General features: G+C 53.9%; 1 protein-coding gene across 1 annotated transcript in view; it reads right to left on the reverse strand.

Annotated features, from left to right (window-relative positions):
* The window catches only part of PRSS38 (serine protease 38), a 58464-nt gene that overhangs the window by 37709 nt on the left and 4301 nt on the right, over positions 1-16454 (reverse strand). Inside the window, exons 4-6 of the mRNA XM_039220262.1 lie at positions 15379-15447; positions 13517-13629; positions 4724-4776 (exon numbers count right to left, since the gene is read on the reverse strand). Coding sequence (XP_039076193.1) covers positions 4724-4776; positions 13517-13629; positions 15379-15447 — 235 coding nt within the window. The remainder of the gene's footprint in view (positions 1-4723; positions 4777-13516; positions 13630-15378; positions 15448-16454) is intronic.

A 16454-nucleotide genomic window follows, 5' to 3' on the forward strand; every position in this document is an offset into this window, starting at 1 on the left:
GGGCATGGAGGAGGGCACTTGTGGGGATGAGCACTGGGTGTTATGTGGAAACTAATTTGACAATAAACTATTTGTAAAAAAAAAAAAATGAAGGCATCATAAAGACATTCCCAGATAAATAAGAGCTGAAAGAATTTGGTGCTAGGAGACTTGCTTAACCAGTTATATTTAGGAGAATTCTGTGGGTTGAAAGCAAGTGACAATGGATGGCAATTAGTGTGCACATGAAGTAATGAAGTGCTCTGGGACTGGTACTTACACAGATCATTGTTAGACTGCTTATGTATATACCTTCTCTTTCATCCCTTAGCTTGTTTAAAAAGCAGTTGCATAAGGTGCCATATATATATTTGGGGTCAGTAACAAAGAAACATAATATTTCTGATGATAATAGCACAAAGGCCATGGGTGGGTAAGGAAATTACATAGGAAGATGTGCACACTGAGATGAGTGAATACTGTTGTACAGTGTACAGTGAAAACTGCTGATGAAACACCAGCATGGAGGGGAATTTCCAAAATCATTGCTCCCTAGGGTCTTTTTGTTCAACAGATCTTTCCTCTGGTTATGTTTCCTCTTTCATTCTCCCCATAAGGGCAAGAAGAAACCAAGCCTCCCCATAAAATAAACTTTGCTAAGACTTATCCCATTGCACAAGGAGGCCTTTCTCCCCAGTTCCCAACAGCACTGCACCTATAGCATCCCCAGCATCCATATTCCCACTGTCACCCTCATCAACCTTGTCTAGGCTTTTCCTATCATGTCCCTGGAGTCCTTCCAGCCACCAGCCTCTCTGCCTGATTCCAAAGCCACCACACACTTAAGTATATGGTAAGGCAGTAGCTCACACTTGGTACCAAAATCCATATTTGTTTCCTATTGGTACATAACAAATGATTACAAACCTATAAACTTGCATAAAAGCACGTGTTTATCATCTCACAGTTCTGTATGTCAGAATTCTAGGATTCAGGATTGTCTGTTCAGGGCATCACAAGGACTTTAAAACAAAATATATCACTAGAGGCTAAAAGTGTAAAAGGATCAATTTATCATGAATTGTGTCGTGTATCATGAAGATGCAAGAATTATAAACATAGAACCATCTTATAACAGATTACCAAAATTCATGTTGCCAGAACTGACAGAATTGAAGGGAGAAACAGACAATTAAGTAATAACAAGCTGAATATGTTAAGAACCCACATTCAATAGTGGATGAGAAGCTAAGCTGAAGATCAGCAATGATGAGCAAGCCTCGAACAACACCAGACCTGACAACTGTAGAACACCTCACCAGACAACAGCACACACGTTCTCCAGAACTCGTGGAGGGTTTTTAAAAATTTTTTAATGTTTTATTTATTTTTGAGAGAGAGAAACAGAGGGGGAGAGAGAGAGAGATAGTGCAAGCAGGGGAGGGTCAGAGAGAGAGGGAAACACAGAATCCGAAGCAGGCTCTAGGCTCGGAGCTGTCAGCAGAGAGCCCAATGCGGGGCTTGATCCCACGAACCGTGAGATCATGACCTGAGCTGAAGTCAGACGCTCAACCGACTGAGCCACCCAGGTGCCCCTCTCGCCGCTTTTAAGTGTAAAATTCAGTGGCGTTAGCCACAGTCATGTGATGTGCAACAGTCACCACTACCCATCTCCAAAACTTTTCATCTTCACATAGAAACTGCATACCCATCAATTAGCACCTGCTACCCCCTCCCCAAGCCCTCTAACACCTCTATTCTACTCTCTGCTTCTATGCATTAGGCTATTCCAAAAATGTCATGGAAGTAGGATGATAGAGTGTCCTTTTGTGTCTGGCTTATTTCATTTAGCGCAGTGATTCCGAGGGTTACCCACGCTGCAGCATGCATCAGGATTTCCTTCCATTTAAGGCTGTGTCTACCACACTATGCTCATGCCTTCATCTGTCTGGGCACTGGGGTCTGTGCATGCTTCAGCTACGGTGAATAATGCTGCCAGAAATGGGTGTACAAATGCCTGTTTGTTTGCCTGATTTCAGTCCTTCTGGGGCTAGAAATTCCACTAGAAGTTGACTCTCTGGACCCCACATTAATTCTAAGTGTAACATTCTGAGGATCCACCATAATGTTTTCATAGGAGCGGCACCACCTGACATTCCACCCAGCAGTGCACAGACAGGGCTCCTGTTTCTCTGCATGCTCACCAGCACTTGTCAATCTTTTTGTGTTTTTAATTTTTTAATTTAATTTTTTAGAGAAATATATAGTGAGGGGGTGGGAGAGAGAGATAGAGAATTCTAAGCAGGCTCTGTGCTGTCAGGATAGAGCCCGACATGGGGCTCTATCTCACAAATCATGAGACCATGACCTGAGCCAAAATCAAGAGTTGAATACTTAACCAACTGAGCCACCCAGGTGCCCCAGTACATGTCAGTTTCTATTTTTATTTTTTATCACAACCATCTGAGTGGTTGTGAGCTGGTCTCTCACTTTGAGTCTGATCTGCATTTTCCTGATGATCAGCGATGGTGAGCATCTTTCCATGTGCATATTGGCCACCTGGTGCTTTCTTTGGAGAATTGTCTGTTCAGGTCCTTTGCCCATTTTTGATTCAGGCTGTTTGTATTTTGTTGTTGTGTTTTGCTTTTTATTTTTTTTTAATTTGTCAGCTTTATATTTTTTCTTAAATAGTTTATTGTCAAGTTGGTTTACATATAACACCCAGTTCTCATCCTAAGAAGTGTTTTAGAAGTTCTCTTAGAGACACCTGGATGGCTTAGTCAGTTATGCAGGAACTCGTGATTTCAGCTCAGATCATGATCTCACAGTTTGTGGATTTGAGTCCTACATCAGACTCTGCACTAATAGTGATCCTATCCCACTCTCTATCTCTCTGTCTCAAAATAAATAAACAAATTTTTATTTTTTATTTTTTAATGTTTTATTTCTTTCTAGGAGAAAGAGAGAGAGAGACAGCGTGAGCAGAGGAGGGTCAGAGAGAGAGGGAGTCACAGACTGAAACAGGCTCCAGGCTCTGAGCTGGCAGTCAGCACAGAGCCCGACGTGGGGCTCGAACCCACGAACCGCGAGATCATGACCTAAGCGAAAGTCGGACGCTTAACCGACTAAGCCACCCAGGCATCCCATAAACAAACTTTTAAAAAAGTTTTTAAAAGTTCCATTATATTCTGGGTATAAATCCCTAATCAGGTATTTTCTTCTATTCTATGGGCGGTCTTCTTACTCTTGATAGTGCCCTTTGATGCACAAAAGTTCCTAATTTTGATGACGTCCAGCAAATGATGCTCTGGAACCTTCAGAAAATGGCATCACTTCCTACTCATCAGGTTCACTCTTCAGCCTGACCCCACCTTCCTGAGCCTGGCCTCCCCTCCCCAGCCCACCCTGGGCCTGACTATATTCCTTCCTCACAGTGTCACCCACCTCCTCTCCTGACCTCACCTGGCTGAATCATGTTCTCTGGAGCCTGGCCTCCTGTCTATCCCATCCACATCTGGGTATGCCCCCCACCCCAAAGGGCTCTGGGTAGACCTCTCAACCCCTGCTCATTCTGGGTTTCACTTGGTGCCTTGGACCTCAGCCTTACCCCAAGTCTCCACCCAGGCCTGCCTCTGTTGCTCCCATGTTCTAGGTGTTAGTAAGCATGCTGTCTGTGTGGGTGCCTCATCTTTGTGACTGGGCCCTGAGCTGGAGACAGGGACCCTGGCTGGGTCCCAGGGGCTTTGCAGGACTCCATTCCATGCCCTACCTTACTCACTGCACAGCCCAAGCAGCACAACTAACCTTGAGGATGGAATGGGCAGGTGGCCTGCAGCTGGCTTGAAGAGGGACAAACCCACAATGCTCCGGCTTGACCATGGCCATGTCCCCTCAGAAGCCTTCCAGAAATGTAGGTGATTGCAGCTTGTGTTTTTGTCTTCAACCTGTGGAGAATTGGTCACAATCTCCAAATCTAACACAGGGAACACCCTTCAGCTTGGCCTGCAGTTCCTCAACACAACTACCAGCTCCTATCAGAGAGCTGCCCTCCTGGGTTGTCCACAGACTCCATGAAGTCTGAACACAGGACCTCAGGACCTCAAAGAGCAGTAAGCCCTCCAGCACAGATTCTAGGGATGGAATCCACCTTCAAATACCAGAATCTGGGCATTTGGAAGAATTATACTGACTTTGAATTCAAAGAGAATCCTCGGCCACTACCACAAGGTAGAGAGACAACCCAGCTGTCTGAGGCACAAGACTGTACAAGATCTGTCATTATCATCCGAGGGTGCCATCAACCCCTCTCCTCCATCAGAGCAGGGTCCTACTGTCAATCCTAGCCACACTAATAAAGATCAGGCTGATAAGCAGAGAATACATGGTAACCAGATGGCCTGGGCCTATGCAATCAGCAGGGCATGATGGGCCAGGAAACAAGAGATAGGAGTTTCTAGAACAGTCCTGGGGCACAGGGACATCCAGGACAGTCCTGGGGGACATGACATCCAGGAGAGTCCTGGGGGACATGACATCCAGGACAGTCCTGGGGGACATGACATCCAGGACAGTCCTGGGGCACAGGGACATCTAGGACAGTCCTGGGGGACATGACATCCAGGACAGTCCTGGGGGACATGACATCTAGGACAGTCCTGGGGCACAGGAATATCCAGGACAGTCTTGGGGGACATGACATGTAGGAGTAGGATAGGCCTAGGGGACAGGGACATCCAGGACATACCTGGGGATATGACATGTAGGACAGGCCTGGGGGACATGACACCTAGGACGGTCCTGGGGGACAGGGACATCTGGGTGAGACCTGGGGGACGGGGACATCCAGGACAGATCAGAGTTCCTCCAGGAAGCAGGAGGACTAGCTGACATGCAGGAGACCCGGAGCACCGGTCAGCCAGGAGCTGGGTCTGCACTGACTTGAATATCCTAGTGTCCAGCTGAGCCAGATCCTCTCCAAGCAGCCTGGCCCCTACATCAGGTCTGGTGCTGAGGTCCCATGACAGCAGGAACTGGACGGAAGTCCCCTTGCGGAGGACTTATGTGGTTCCCCGTCCCAGGCCAGGCAGGACCCAGGAGCCAGAAAGAGCTGGGGACACACAGGCCTTTGAACTGGGGAATCAGGAGGCAGATTCCTGTGGTGCAAAGTGCCTGCTGGTGGGGGTTGGCCAGGCTCCCTGCTGGCTAACTCACCACCATCCAGCCCGAGGGGTGGGACCCGGGGGCTGTGGAACATACCCCATGGCACAGTGTGATTGCAAGGTGGCTTCTGCTCCGGGGGGCTGGCAGACAGCCTGAGAGGCCATCTCACATGTCTGTGGTCCTGCTCACTGTGCCCCACCTCACCCAGGGCACCCTCCAGCTGCACAAGGAGCAGTCTGCCACCACTGTCCCCTGGGGGCCACATAGCCATGCTGACCTGTCACCTGTGACACCAGCAGGGCCTCCTGGATTGGGGGCTCCTCTAGGCAGGGTCTTGCTCTCCTCCCCAGAGGCCTGAAGGCAGTGGACTCCCCAAGTAAGGAGGGAAGCAGCATCCAAGAAATATTCTAATCCAGCCCCCACCCCAGCCAGGGCACCCACGGTCAGCCTTGCCTCCCGCCCCAGCCCTGGACTGTGGAGGGCCTGTCACTGGTGAGGCCCTCCCCAGTCTGCCATTCCAGAAACACTGCCTGGTAGCTAAGACTTCTCTGCTCCTCCTCAGGCCTGGTCCCACCTCATGCCCAGGGCTCAGAGGTCAGGTGCAGACACCTGTGGAAGTGGCGGAGGACTGCTGAGCATGCACAGGTGTGCCTAGCATCCTCTTCATAGGCGTAACCACTTCAGTAACTTCAATAAAATCATCAACAGCCAGGTTTAAAGATAATGTCCCTTTCTGCAGAAACAACTCCTATTCCTGTGGCTTCACTGTCCCCACCCACCAGCTCCTCATCCCCATGTTCCCTCCTGACCACACCGTAGTCTGTCTCCCTGCCCTGGAGACCCCATCCACTCACACCTTGGGCCTTGCTCTGGTGTCTCCTAGCCAATTTTTGCCAGGGCCAGGCCATACCAGGAGAGCAGGAATGGGGGTCCTGGCCCTGGCAGGGTCCTAGGATGTTAGCCATAGGCCATGGGGTCCTGAGTGCAGGGTCAGCCCAGGCATGGTCATCACCACGCCTCATGCCTGAGCTGGGTCTGATCCAAGCCCATTCCTGCCTCCTATACAAAGCCCACTCCCAGGCCCACGCCATCCCTCCAGCCCTGGGCAGCCTCCCCCTGACTCTCACCCCCTGAGCACCCCCGTACCTAGCCCTTTCCAGAGCGCTCATCCAAAGTCAAAGCCCCAGCCCTACCTCGACCTGCAGCTCCATGCTGACCTTGCACCAAGGCCCCCCCTCAGCCCTTGGCTCTGCAGGCAGCTGTCATGACAAATGAGACTTCCTTGTGGTTCAGCCGAGTTGAGGATGGTTTGTCATGCAGCAAACGCTGACTGATACGCAGCTCGTGAGCAGCAGCAGGAGCTGGGGACTGGGGTGGACCAAGGGCTGCTGTGGTTCTCTGCTAACACCACTACTGTCTCTGCTACAGCAGCTCCTTCTGCTGACGGCCCGAGAATCTGCAGCCACAGAGCCCATGTCTCCATGAGCCCGATGTGGGGAGCAGGACACGTGCCTGGGGGGAGGCCGAGGGGTCCCACAGGGACCGGCCCAGCCTGCTGGAGGGTCTGCCAGGCCTGAGCAGAGGGAGCAGCTGGCTGGACCCTGAGGATGCCCAGCTGCAGGCTGCCTGGAGAGGCCCTGGACACGGGGCTGCTCTGGGCCTCAGTTTCCCCAGCTGTAAAAGGAGGGGCTTATCAGTTCTTCCCTGGAAGGTGGTGTGAGCACGGAGTACGTGGCCTGTTCTTCTAGACACGGCCTCCCCCTCCCACAGCTGGTTCCCATTAGAGCCGGGCTGGCTCCCCCAGCTCAGGGAGCTCTCAGGCAAAGGAGGAAACCCGATCCGGCCACGACTCATCCCACATTCCAGCCCTGGGAGCCCCGGAGCAACTCCTCCTGCCTCCTCCTCTCCTCTGGGACCTCACCCTCATGTGACTCCAGAAGGCGGAAGGGGCTCCTGGGAAGAGGACCTGGGAGGAGGCCTGCTCTGTCAGGGGCACCAGCTGCAGAGCCCCCTGGAGTGGCCTAGCTCCCAGGCTGCTGGGGCCCTGCCTCATGGATCCCCGCAAGGCAAGGGGTTGTGGGTCCGGGGATGGCACAAGGTCCCACCAGCCTATCCCTGATCCCCACATGGTGGGCTGGAGGGTGGGGTTCTGAGAATGCCAGAAGTCCCCAACCCTCACCCGTCAAGGACCCACCCAGTGAGAAGGAAGTGCAGAAGCTGGTCCAGGACTGCCAGCAGCCAACCCTGCTTGTGTGCATGGGGCCGGCTGTGAGTTCTGTGGACCCACATGTCCACCTGCCCCGGCCTGTCTCCTCCCCCCACCTGGCCACCTGGCCTGTGTCTGTCCAGTCTCTTGAACGGGAGGCTTGCTTGGCATCACACAGACAAAGGTTATAGGGAGAGAGGACTGAGCAGGCAGGCTGGTCCTGGGAGTGTGTCTGTGCGTGTTTGTGCATGAGCATGTATGTGCGCTCTGTGTGTGTGCGCGTGCATGGGCTGCATGTGCACGTGTGTAAGCTGTGTCTACGTGTGAGCGTGTGTGAGCTGTGTGTGTGCACGTGTGTGTGTAAGCTGTGTCTGCATGTGTGTGCACATGTGTGTGAGCTGTATGTGGGTGCTCTGTGTGGGTGAAGTGGCCATGAGTCTTCACTGTCTAGGACAGGAAATGAAGCCGGTGCCCCCAGCCCGACGTGCTGTCCACCTCGGTGGACCTGCCCCGGCTCCTGACTCTGGATCCTCTTGGTGGAGCCTGCTGGGGGAAGGGCAGGGAGGGGAGGGGATGCATTCCCAGGGGCTTGCAGCCCTGGCAGGGGGCCTGTTGGGGCGGCACTGCCTAGCTGGTGAGGAAGCTGGGCCTGAGACCAGTGCCAGCCAGGATGGGTTGGAAGAGCCACCTGGCACCAGCCAAGACCGACAGGGACCCCGGAGGCTGCACGGGCCTTGGCATCCCCTGCTCTGGCCTCTGGGAATGGCCAGGACCTGTCCTTGAGTGGGACTGTCCTGCCCAGCCTTGGGGTTCTGTGATTCCAGAATAGCAGAACCTGGCAGCCTTGCAGGTGCAGATACCTCTCGACCCCCACCTCCCTGGGATTCTGTCCAAACACCCACCTCTCCCTAGGTCCCCACCTCTCTGTCCATTCCCTCTGTGCTCTGGGCTCGTCCCCACCACTGCCTGGACCACAGCCCTCCACCCAGCTGCAGGGTCTGTAGGGGCCGGGAAGCCTCACTGCCTGTAGGACACCCACCTCTAGGGCGTTGCTGGAGCCCCTGCCCTTTGTCACCTACCCAGGGTGTGGTTCACACCGGACATGCAGGCAGGCTCTAGAGAGCACACATGCACACACACACATGCATGCACACATGTGGAAACACACAATCGCATGTGAACAGTTGTGCATGTGCAGACACACGCACACAAGATGCTCACACACACAGCTGCACACAGAGCTGTCACTTTCTTTCTCTAGACTTTGAGCCACAGCTGCCTACATACCCATCCCCCTCTTGGTCTGCTGACGGTCGGCCCTCAGGGTCCAGTCACAGGCTTCCTCTGTGCAACATCTGGCCCCCAGGTGAACTCCTGTGGTCACCTGTCCCCATATAGAGGGCAGGCCTGTCCTGCACACATCACCCCACCCAACACATGCCAGCCAAGCTTAATCAGCACAGACGTACTCTGGAGCCAGTCTTCCAGGAGGCCCTGGGGTCCTGGCCCTGGGGTCAGGGAGCAGGAAAGATGGGGCTCATCCCCTCACAGCACCAGGTCACCCACCACTGCAAGGGCAGCCAGCCCAGGTCGCACCACAGAAACAGCAGAGATGGGATCTGAGCCCAGGGGAGGGGATGTCAAAGCTGGGCCTTCACACAGGCGTGCACACAGGCTCACCATCAAGTGCTGCATCTCTGGAGCCAGGGCTGCCTCACGGCCCCAGGGCTTTGATGCAGCCATACTCCTGACTGGGTGGCCACGGATGAGGACATGGAGCAGGGGCCCAGGTCCAGCCCCTCAGGAAAGGACCAGCCCCACTTAGCGTGGGGCTAAGTGGAGCTCATGAGGAGGAGGGTCCAGTGCTCTGCGTTAGTAGGGACACTAGCCAGGACAGACACATCCTGCAGATGGAAGACTGGGGCCCAAGCAGGGATGGTGAATGAGAAGTAAACCTGAGCAGGGGCCTGCTATCCAGCCCCTTGGGGGCAATAGGAATGGAGGTGAGGCCAAGCCAACAGGGGTGGTTGAAATGCAGGGGCAAGATCAGCCAGGTGGGGCTGGAGCCCAGGGACACCCAGGCAGGTGGACCTTTCAAGAGGAGGAACACTCTCACAACAAACAATGCAAGGATGACTGCATAGACCCCTTCCTCAATTTAGCCCCCTAAACGCACCAGAGTGAATCAGACACAAAATCATGAAGCTCTTAGAGGAAAACGCAGGGCAAATCTTTATGACCTGGGATTTGACATGGATTCTTGGATATGGCACCAAAATCACAAGCCATAGAAGAAAAATACACTAGTTGGGCTTCATGAGAATGGAAGCTTTGTCCATTGGAAGACATAATTAAGGAATGACAAGAAAATGCACAGAATGAAAGAAAATGTTTGCAAATAATCCATCTGAAGAGTCTAGTCTGCACAATATATAAGGAGTTCTTACAAGGCAACAACAAAAAAGACAAGCAACCTAGTTAAAAGTGGCGAAGGAGCTCGACAGACATTTTAAAGATGCAAATGGCCAGCAAGCACTCCAGAGGACACTTGGAGTTATTAGCCATTAGGGAAATGAAAGTCCAAACCTCAACAAAGACCCCCTTCACAGCTGCTGACATAGCTGGAATGGAAACATGTCAGTGGGGATATGCAGAGCTGGGAATCTGCGCTCATTGGTGGTAGGGCCGTGAAATGGCACGTCCACGGAGGAAACAGAGTGACGGCTTCCCAGAAGGACAACCACAGATTTGCCAGAGGGTCCAGCAATCCCACGCTCAGGGAACGGAGTCCCAGGACTGGGAGGAGACTCAAGCAAACATGCACACTCGTGTGCACAGGAACGCTGTTCACAGAAGCCACAAGGTGGAACATGTGTCCAGCAACTCGAAGGGGAGCATCACTTGGCCACACAAAGGGCTGAGCACTGACATGTGCAGCAAGTGGATGAATCTTGGAAACACTTTGCTGAGTGAAGGAAGCTGGACACAAAAGGCCACATTCACATGAAATGCCAGAGAGGACAAATCCATAGCTGGTGGCTGCTAGGCGCTGGGGAAGGGGGCCAGGGAGAGGCTGCTTGAAGATATGGGTTTTTTTTTTTTTTCAGGGGAATGAAATGTTCTGGAGCTACATAAACATGGAGATGCCACAATTTTGTGTCTGCACAAATTAGCACTTAACTGTTACTTAAAAACGGTTGATTTCATGTTATGCGGATTTCACTCTGTTCTGTAGGGACCAAGAGAGCACCAGTGGTGCCTTCTGTAAGGAAGCTCCCAGTCTCCTCCACAACCACCTGCAGCCTCCTGCACACCTTGGCACCCAGGCCCCCATGCCGACCCCAAAGTCAGTCTAGGAGTTGGAGGAGACACAGACAGGGTTGAGGCAGACGGCCATCGGGGTGGGCTGGGTCACCCTGGGCTGTTGGCTTCCCCTGATGCACCACAGGCTGCTGCCTGATGGTGAGACCCAGGACTCAGCAGGACCTGTGTGCAGGGTGTGTATACAGTGTCCTAGCCCCAGGCCTGCCCAGCCCCATCCTCCACCAGATGTGCCCCATCCCCACTCCAGGTGTGCCCCATCCCCACCCAGATGTGCCCCATTCCCCCATCCAGGTGTGTCCCAACCCCATTCAGGTGTGCCCCATCCCCACCCTAGATGTTCCCCATTCCCCACTCCAGGTGTGGCTTACCCTCACCCCAGATGTGAAACATCCCCAGCCCAGGTATGCCCCAACCCCACCCAGGTGTGCCCCATCCCCACCCTAGATGTGCCCCATCACCCGCCCAGGTGTGCCCTATCCTCACCCTAGATGTGCCCCAACCCCACCCAGGTGTGCCCTATCCCTACCCTAGATGTGCCCCATCCCCCACCCCAGGCCCACGTAAGGTCAGTGATGATATCTCAGGGCCTCTTGCCACCTCTTAAGTCTCAGCACCATGAGGTCCCCTCCACTCCCAGGCCTTTACACATTGTAGTATTCTCTTCTATCTTCCTCGACCCCTCCCACACACAGCTGGTCCTCACCATGCCCTCCAGACCTATGGGTGACACAGCGCTGTGACAGGCAGCCACTCCTTGGGTGTGAGTCACGTGGAGCAGGGAGAACATCTCTCTTTTTCAGAATGGGTGGTGGGTCTCAGTAGCCATTTGCTCTTCTGGAGAGAGGTTCACATGTGCACAGTTTTCAGGGGTCAGTAGCCTAAAATGTGGACTCTGGGGTGGCTGGGGTTCTGGTCCCAGCCTGTTCTGGGGCCCAGGAATCTGTATCTGTAAGTCACAGCCCAGGTAAAGCAGGCGCCCTCAGAGCCGGAGGTGTTACTTTGGCCTGGGGGGACCCCTTCCATCTGCACCCCAGAGCTCCTTGCTGACATGCTGGCGCAGATGGGGCTCCTCCCTCAACTGGCTCTTGAGTGGAGGGTGCCCAGAGGACCATCACTCACCGGAGACATGCACGGGAGCCCTCCTGAGCCAGGCAGACCCTCTGTGGGGGAGCCCTTTGCACCAAGTCACAAGGGACTTCACAGTCCCTGGTTCAGGGCACAGGTGTTTGCTGGGAAAATATGTTGCAAAATGAGTTGTCTCTGTTTGCTTTTGAATCAGTAGTTTCCACTTACTTTCTGTATTTAGAGACTATTGAGGACTTTGAGGGTCTCAAGCATCCTGGCAGGTCCTGGGAAGTGTAGGTCCCTCACTGTGGGGCGGGGCCTGACCTGGCAAGTCCTAGTCCTATGCTAGGAGATGATGTACTTCTGATGTCCAAGGAGCTTTGCAAGTGGCCTGGGAAACACATTCAGATGCAGCCACAGGCTGGTACATGTGGATCCCAATACACTGCATATGTGGGTCCATGCACACAGAGAGATGATGCATGTACAGAGAGACATATGTCCATACACCCACATGTAGAGACATGCCTGCACATGTAAGTCTACACACGGAGAGACATGTACACATACACATCCATGCACACTCAGAGACACACACCTGTACACAGAGATATCCACATACTTCTGGGGGGCCACTTTCCTCCTTCCAGATCTGGGCTGGGTGAAGAGCACCAGGAACTTGCCCTCAGGAAGTCCACAGTTTGGATGTTAACATGAAATTACCCCAGAGAAGGAGATAGGCTTAAGGAGACTACCTCTCCTTGCTACTGCACCTCTCTCCCCAGATGATCCACCTTCCCAGATGCTCCACCTCCCTCCCCAGGTCCTCCACCTCCCCTAGCTACTCCACCTCTTTCCCCAGATGCTCCACCTCCCCAAGTGCTCCACCTCCCTCCCCAGGTGCTCCACTTCCCTCCCCAGGCTGCTCCCCCTCTCTTCCTAGATGCTCCACCTCTCTCCAGATGCTCCACCTCTCTTCTGAGATGCTCCACCTCCTCAGGTGCTCCACCTCCCTCCCCAGGCTACTGCACCTCCCTCTCCAGGTGCTCCAACTTCCCATTCCACCTCCCTCCCAGGTGTTAAACTGCCTCCCCAGGCTGCTCCACCTCCCTCCCCAGGTCCTCCACCTCCCTCCCCAGGTGCTTTGCCTCCTTTCCCAGCTGCTCCACCTCCCTCCCTAGGCTTCTCCACCTCCCCAGATGCTCCACCTCTCTCCCCAGGCGCCCTACCTCCCCTGATGCTCCACCTCCCTCCCTAGGTGCTTCACCTCCCTCTCCAGGCTTCTCCACCTCCCCAGACTGCTCCCTCTCCTTCTCCAGGTACTCCACCTCCCTCCCCAGGTGCTCCACCTCCCTCCTCAGCCTGCTCCACCTCCCCTGGCTTCCAGTGTGGACCTACATGCACCTGAGGCAGATCCTCCAGCTTCACTCATTAAGTACTTTTGCAAAAAGTCCTGAGCTTATGGGTTTGCATTCCATTTGTTGGCTGGGGAAGACAGGATGTAGACATAGAGGAGAATGTCAGATGAAGTGAGTTCTGTGAAGACTCTGGAAGGGTCCTGATTGCCCCACGAGCATGCTGGTCACCGGGTGGGGTTCTCACCCAAGTTTGTGCTTCTCTTCCTCTTCAGCTTTTCCCGGCCACCAGTGGCATCTGTTGGTCAAGTACTTGCACTTGCCCTGGTCTGAGGCCCCAGCTGTGGTTTCCCTCCTGCTGTGTGAGTGCAGAGGCCAGCCTGACCAGAACAACACACCCACTCACAAGAGCCTCCCCTTCACTAACCAGATGGCCAAGCTGGAAAGCACCCGGAGAGGCCGGGAAATGCCTGCAATCACATGTCCACACAGCTGTGACCGTCTCAGGGCTGCCAACCCTTCTTCCATCCCAGCAAAGCGCTGAGATGGTGACACAAGGGGGTGTTCAAACATGAGTTCCCCACTCCTTCTCAGTGTATGCTCTTTGATCCCCAAGCCACATTTGGCCCCCAAAACAACAGGCCCTGTTGGCCCAGTGATGGCCCTTGTAAATGCCAAAGCCACAGCATCTACTCTAGGGTGTGAGAGATGCCTGCACAGGCTGTGTGATCCACAGAAGCCTCAGGAGGGAGGGTTGTTCTGCACCCAGAGTACCGCTGTGGGCAGCCACTCATAAACGTGGCTCAGAGGCAGTCCTACCGGTGAGTTCTGTCCTGCACACGGGGATGCTGTCAAAAGATGCCAGACAGGAGGCTGCACCTGCCCACCTGGGAAGTGCAAGGGATCACACACCCCTCAGTCCAGGCACGTAGTCACTGACTAAGGAGCACTGCTGTTGTTTATGTTATCGTCATTGGGTTTTCTCTCAGGCTTTATTCCTACTCTGTCTGATGTCACTCTCCTTTTCTCCAATTTTCTGTCTTATAGTTATTTTTCAGAGATATCTTATGCATTCTTTACAGGTTGTTGTAAAACCTTTTGGGACAAGGTGCACTGAACAACTGCTGTGTGTGCCTGCCTGTGTATTTCTGCACGGGTCTGCAGGCCGCCTCACATCTATGTGTTTCCAGGTGTCTGCACATTTCCACAGGGATTCGCATGTCTCTGCGTGCATGCGTACACACATGAATAAATAGCTGCATAATTACATCTGGGTCAGCAGGAGATGGAGAAGTCCTAGGCAACTCTGTCACACTGGTTTTAGTGGGTTGGCACACTGACTTGTAGCATTTGTAATTAACAAGGAAAGCAGCTGTGTGGAACTTTGCAGTGTTTGATAAACATGCTTTATTTTAAGACAGAGAGAGAAAGTGAACATACAGTATTAATTAGTTGATTGGTACATTCATTTATTACAGGCGAATCCTCATTATTCACAGATTCTGTATTTGTTAATTTTTCTGCTTTTTAATTCTGATTTCCTTCAATGTCTGGCAACTTGGTTGGCCCCTTTCAGCGAAGAGCTGTAAACAGGAGTGGAGTCTGGGAGGAGCGCCCGCCCTCTGGGCAGGATGGCTCTGTGCACAGGGCCTGCTCCTCGGTGTCACTCTGTGTTTGGGCTCTCATGCTGCAGTCCTGGTGGGGCTCAGGCAAGTGACTCTCCCTCTGCTTAGCTTCCCTCCTGTCTGTCAGGAGGTGGGGATTGAACTCAGGGTCTCTCCTCTTTCTAAAGCCTCTGTAGCCCTCCTGTCCTTGAGTCCTGTGCAGACAGCAAACTCCCTTTCCTCAGGGGAAGCTGGCCGGAGCCTTCCTGCTGCTGTGACAGAGCACTGTGTTTCCTGCTCTGGGGAAGAACCAGCATCACCCAGAGAGGACAGGGGCCAAGACAGGAGCCCAATAGCGTCCTGCACTCCCTGGAGCAGGGCGAAAGAGAGGGCCCCGTCTGGAGGGCCGCTGTGGCCGCCACATTCTCCGTCTTCCTCCTATCCTCGGCCCTCAGAGGGTGTCCAGGCCTAGCCACCGGAGTGGCCTGGTGCCCTCGTGGGTTCACAGAGAAGCCCAGGGAGGCAATGCTGGACTCCCACCAGCCACAGGGATTGAGGGGCTGCAGCTCCTGTCTTCCAGAAGAGATTCTCTGGGGGGCTTCTTGGGGGCGTGGGTCCCTGGACAAGTCAGAGGGTCATGTCTTATGTCTGACCTGGTGCCCCCCCCCACCTCTCCAGAGCTTACCTGGGTGATGGTCACATGGGGGCCCTGGGCTGACTCTGGGAGCGGTCTGGTGAGTGCGAAGTTCCTGTACTGCAGAGGGAGAGCACAGGAAGCTAGCTAGGCGCTCCAACCAAGGACACGTGCACCCCTGTTTGAGAATCTCGGTGAAGGATCCAGCAGCGGGAAGGCGCTCAGGCTGATGCACTTGGACCCTGCTCCCACTAGATCTCCTTGGGTCCCAGAGCTGGGCTATGGATAGGGTGCAGATTGCTGGCCTGCCACAGGCACTGGCCACCTGGCCCGCGGCTCACACTGGTAGGTGGTCCAGAGAGCAAGATGCCACCCACAGATTCGGGCATGGGGGTGTTCAGAGGACGGCTGCCAGTGCCTGCGCAGCCACACGTATATACTCTGATACCCCCAATCCCTCACACACCTGTGCACACACTCACATACGCACCCACACCCCCAAACCCTCACACAGCCATGCACATACTCATGTATGCATCCCACACCCCAATCCCTCACACACCCATGCACACGCTCATGTATGCACCCCACAACCCCAGTCCCTCACACACTGTGCACACACTCATGCATGCATCCCACAACCCCAAACCCTCACACACCCATGCACACACTCACATATGCACCCACACCCCCAATCCCTCACACACCCGTGCACACACTCACATACACACCCCACACCCCCAAACCCTCACGCACCCGTGCACACACTCATGTATGCACCCCACAACCCCAATCCCTCACACACCATGCACACATTCACATATACTCCCCACAACCCCAAACCCTCACACACCCGTGCACACACTCATGTATGCACTCCACACCCCCAATCCCTCCCACACCATGCACACACTCACATACACTCCCCACAACCCCAATCCCTCACACACTTGTGCACACACTCACATATGGACCCACATCCAAACCTTCACACACTTGTGCACACACACACCCAAATCTTTACACCCTCGTGAAAACACATACACACCTCCAATCCCTCACACACCTGTGCACACACTCACATACACACCACCCTCTCAATCTCTCACACACCCATGCACACACAT

This window comes from Hyaena hyaena, unplaced genomic scaffold (assembly GCF_003009895.1).
Source record: "Hyaena hyaena isolate Hyena2069 unplaced genomic scaffold, ASM300989v1 scaffold_879, whole genome shotgun sequence".
Classification (NCBI taxonomy): domain Eukaryota; kingdom Metazoa; phylum Chordata; class Mammalia; order Carnivora; family Hyaenidae; genus Hyaena; species Hyaena hyaena.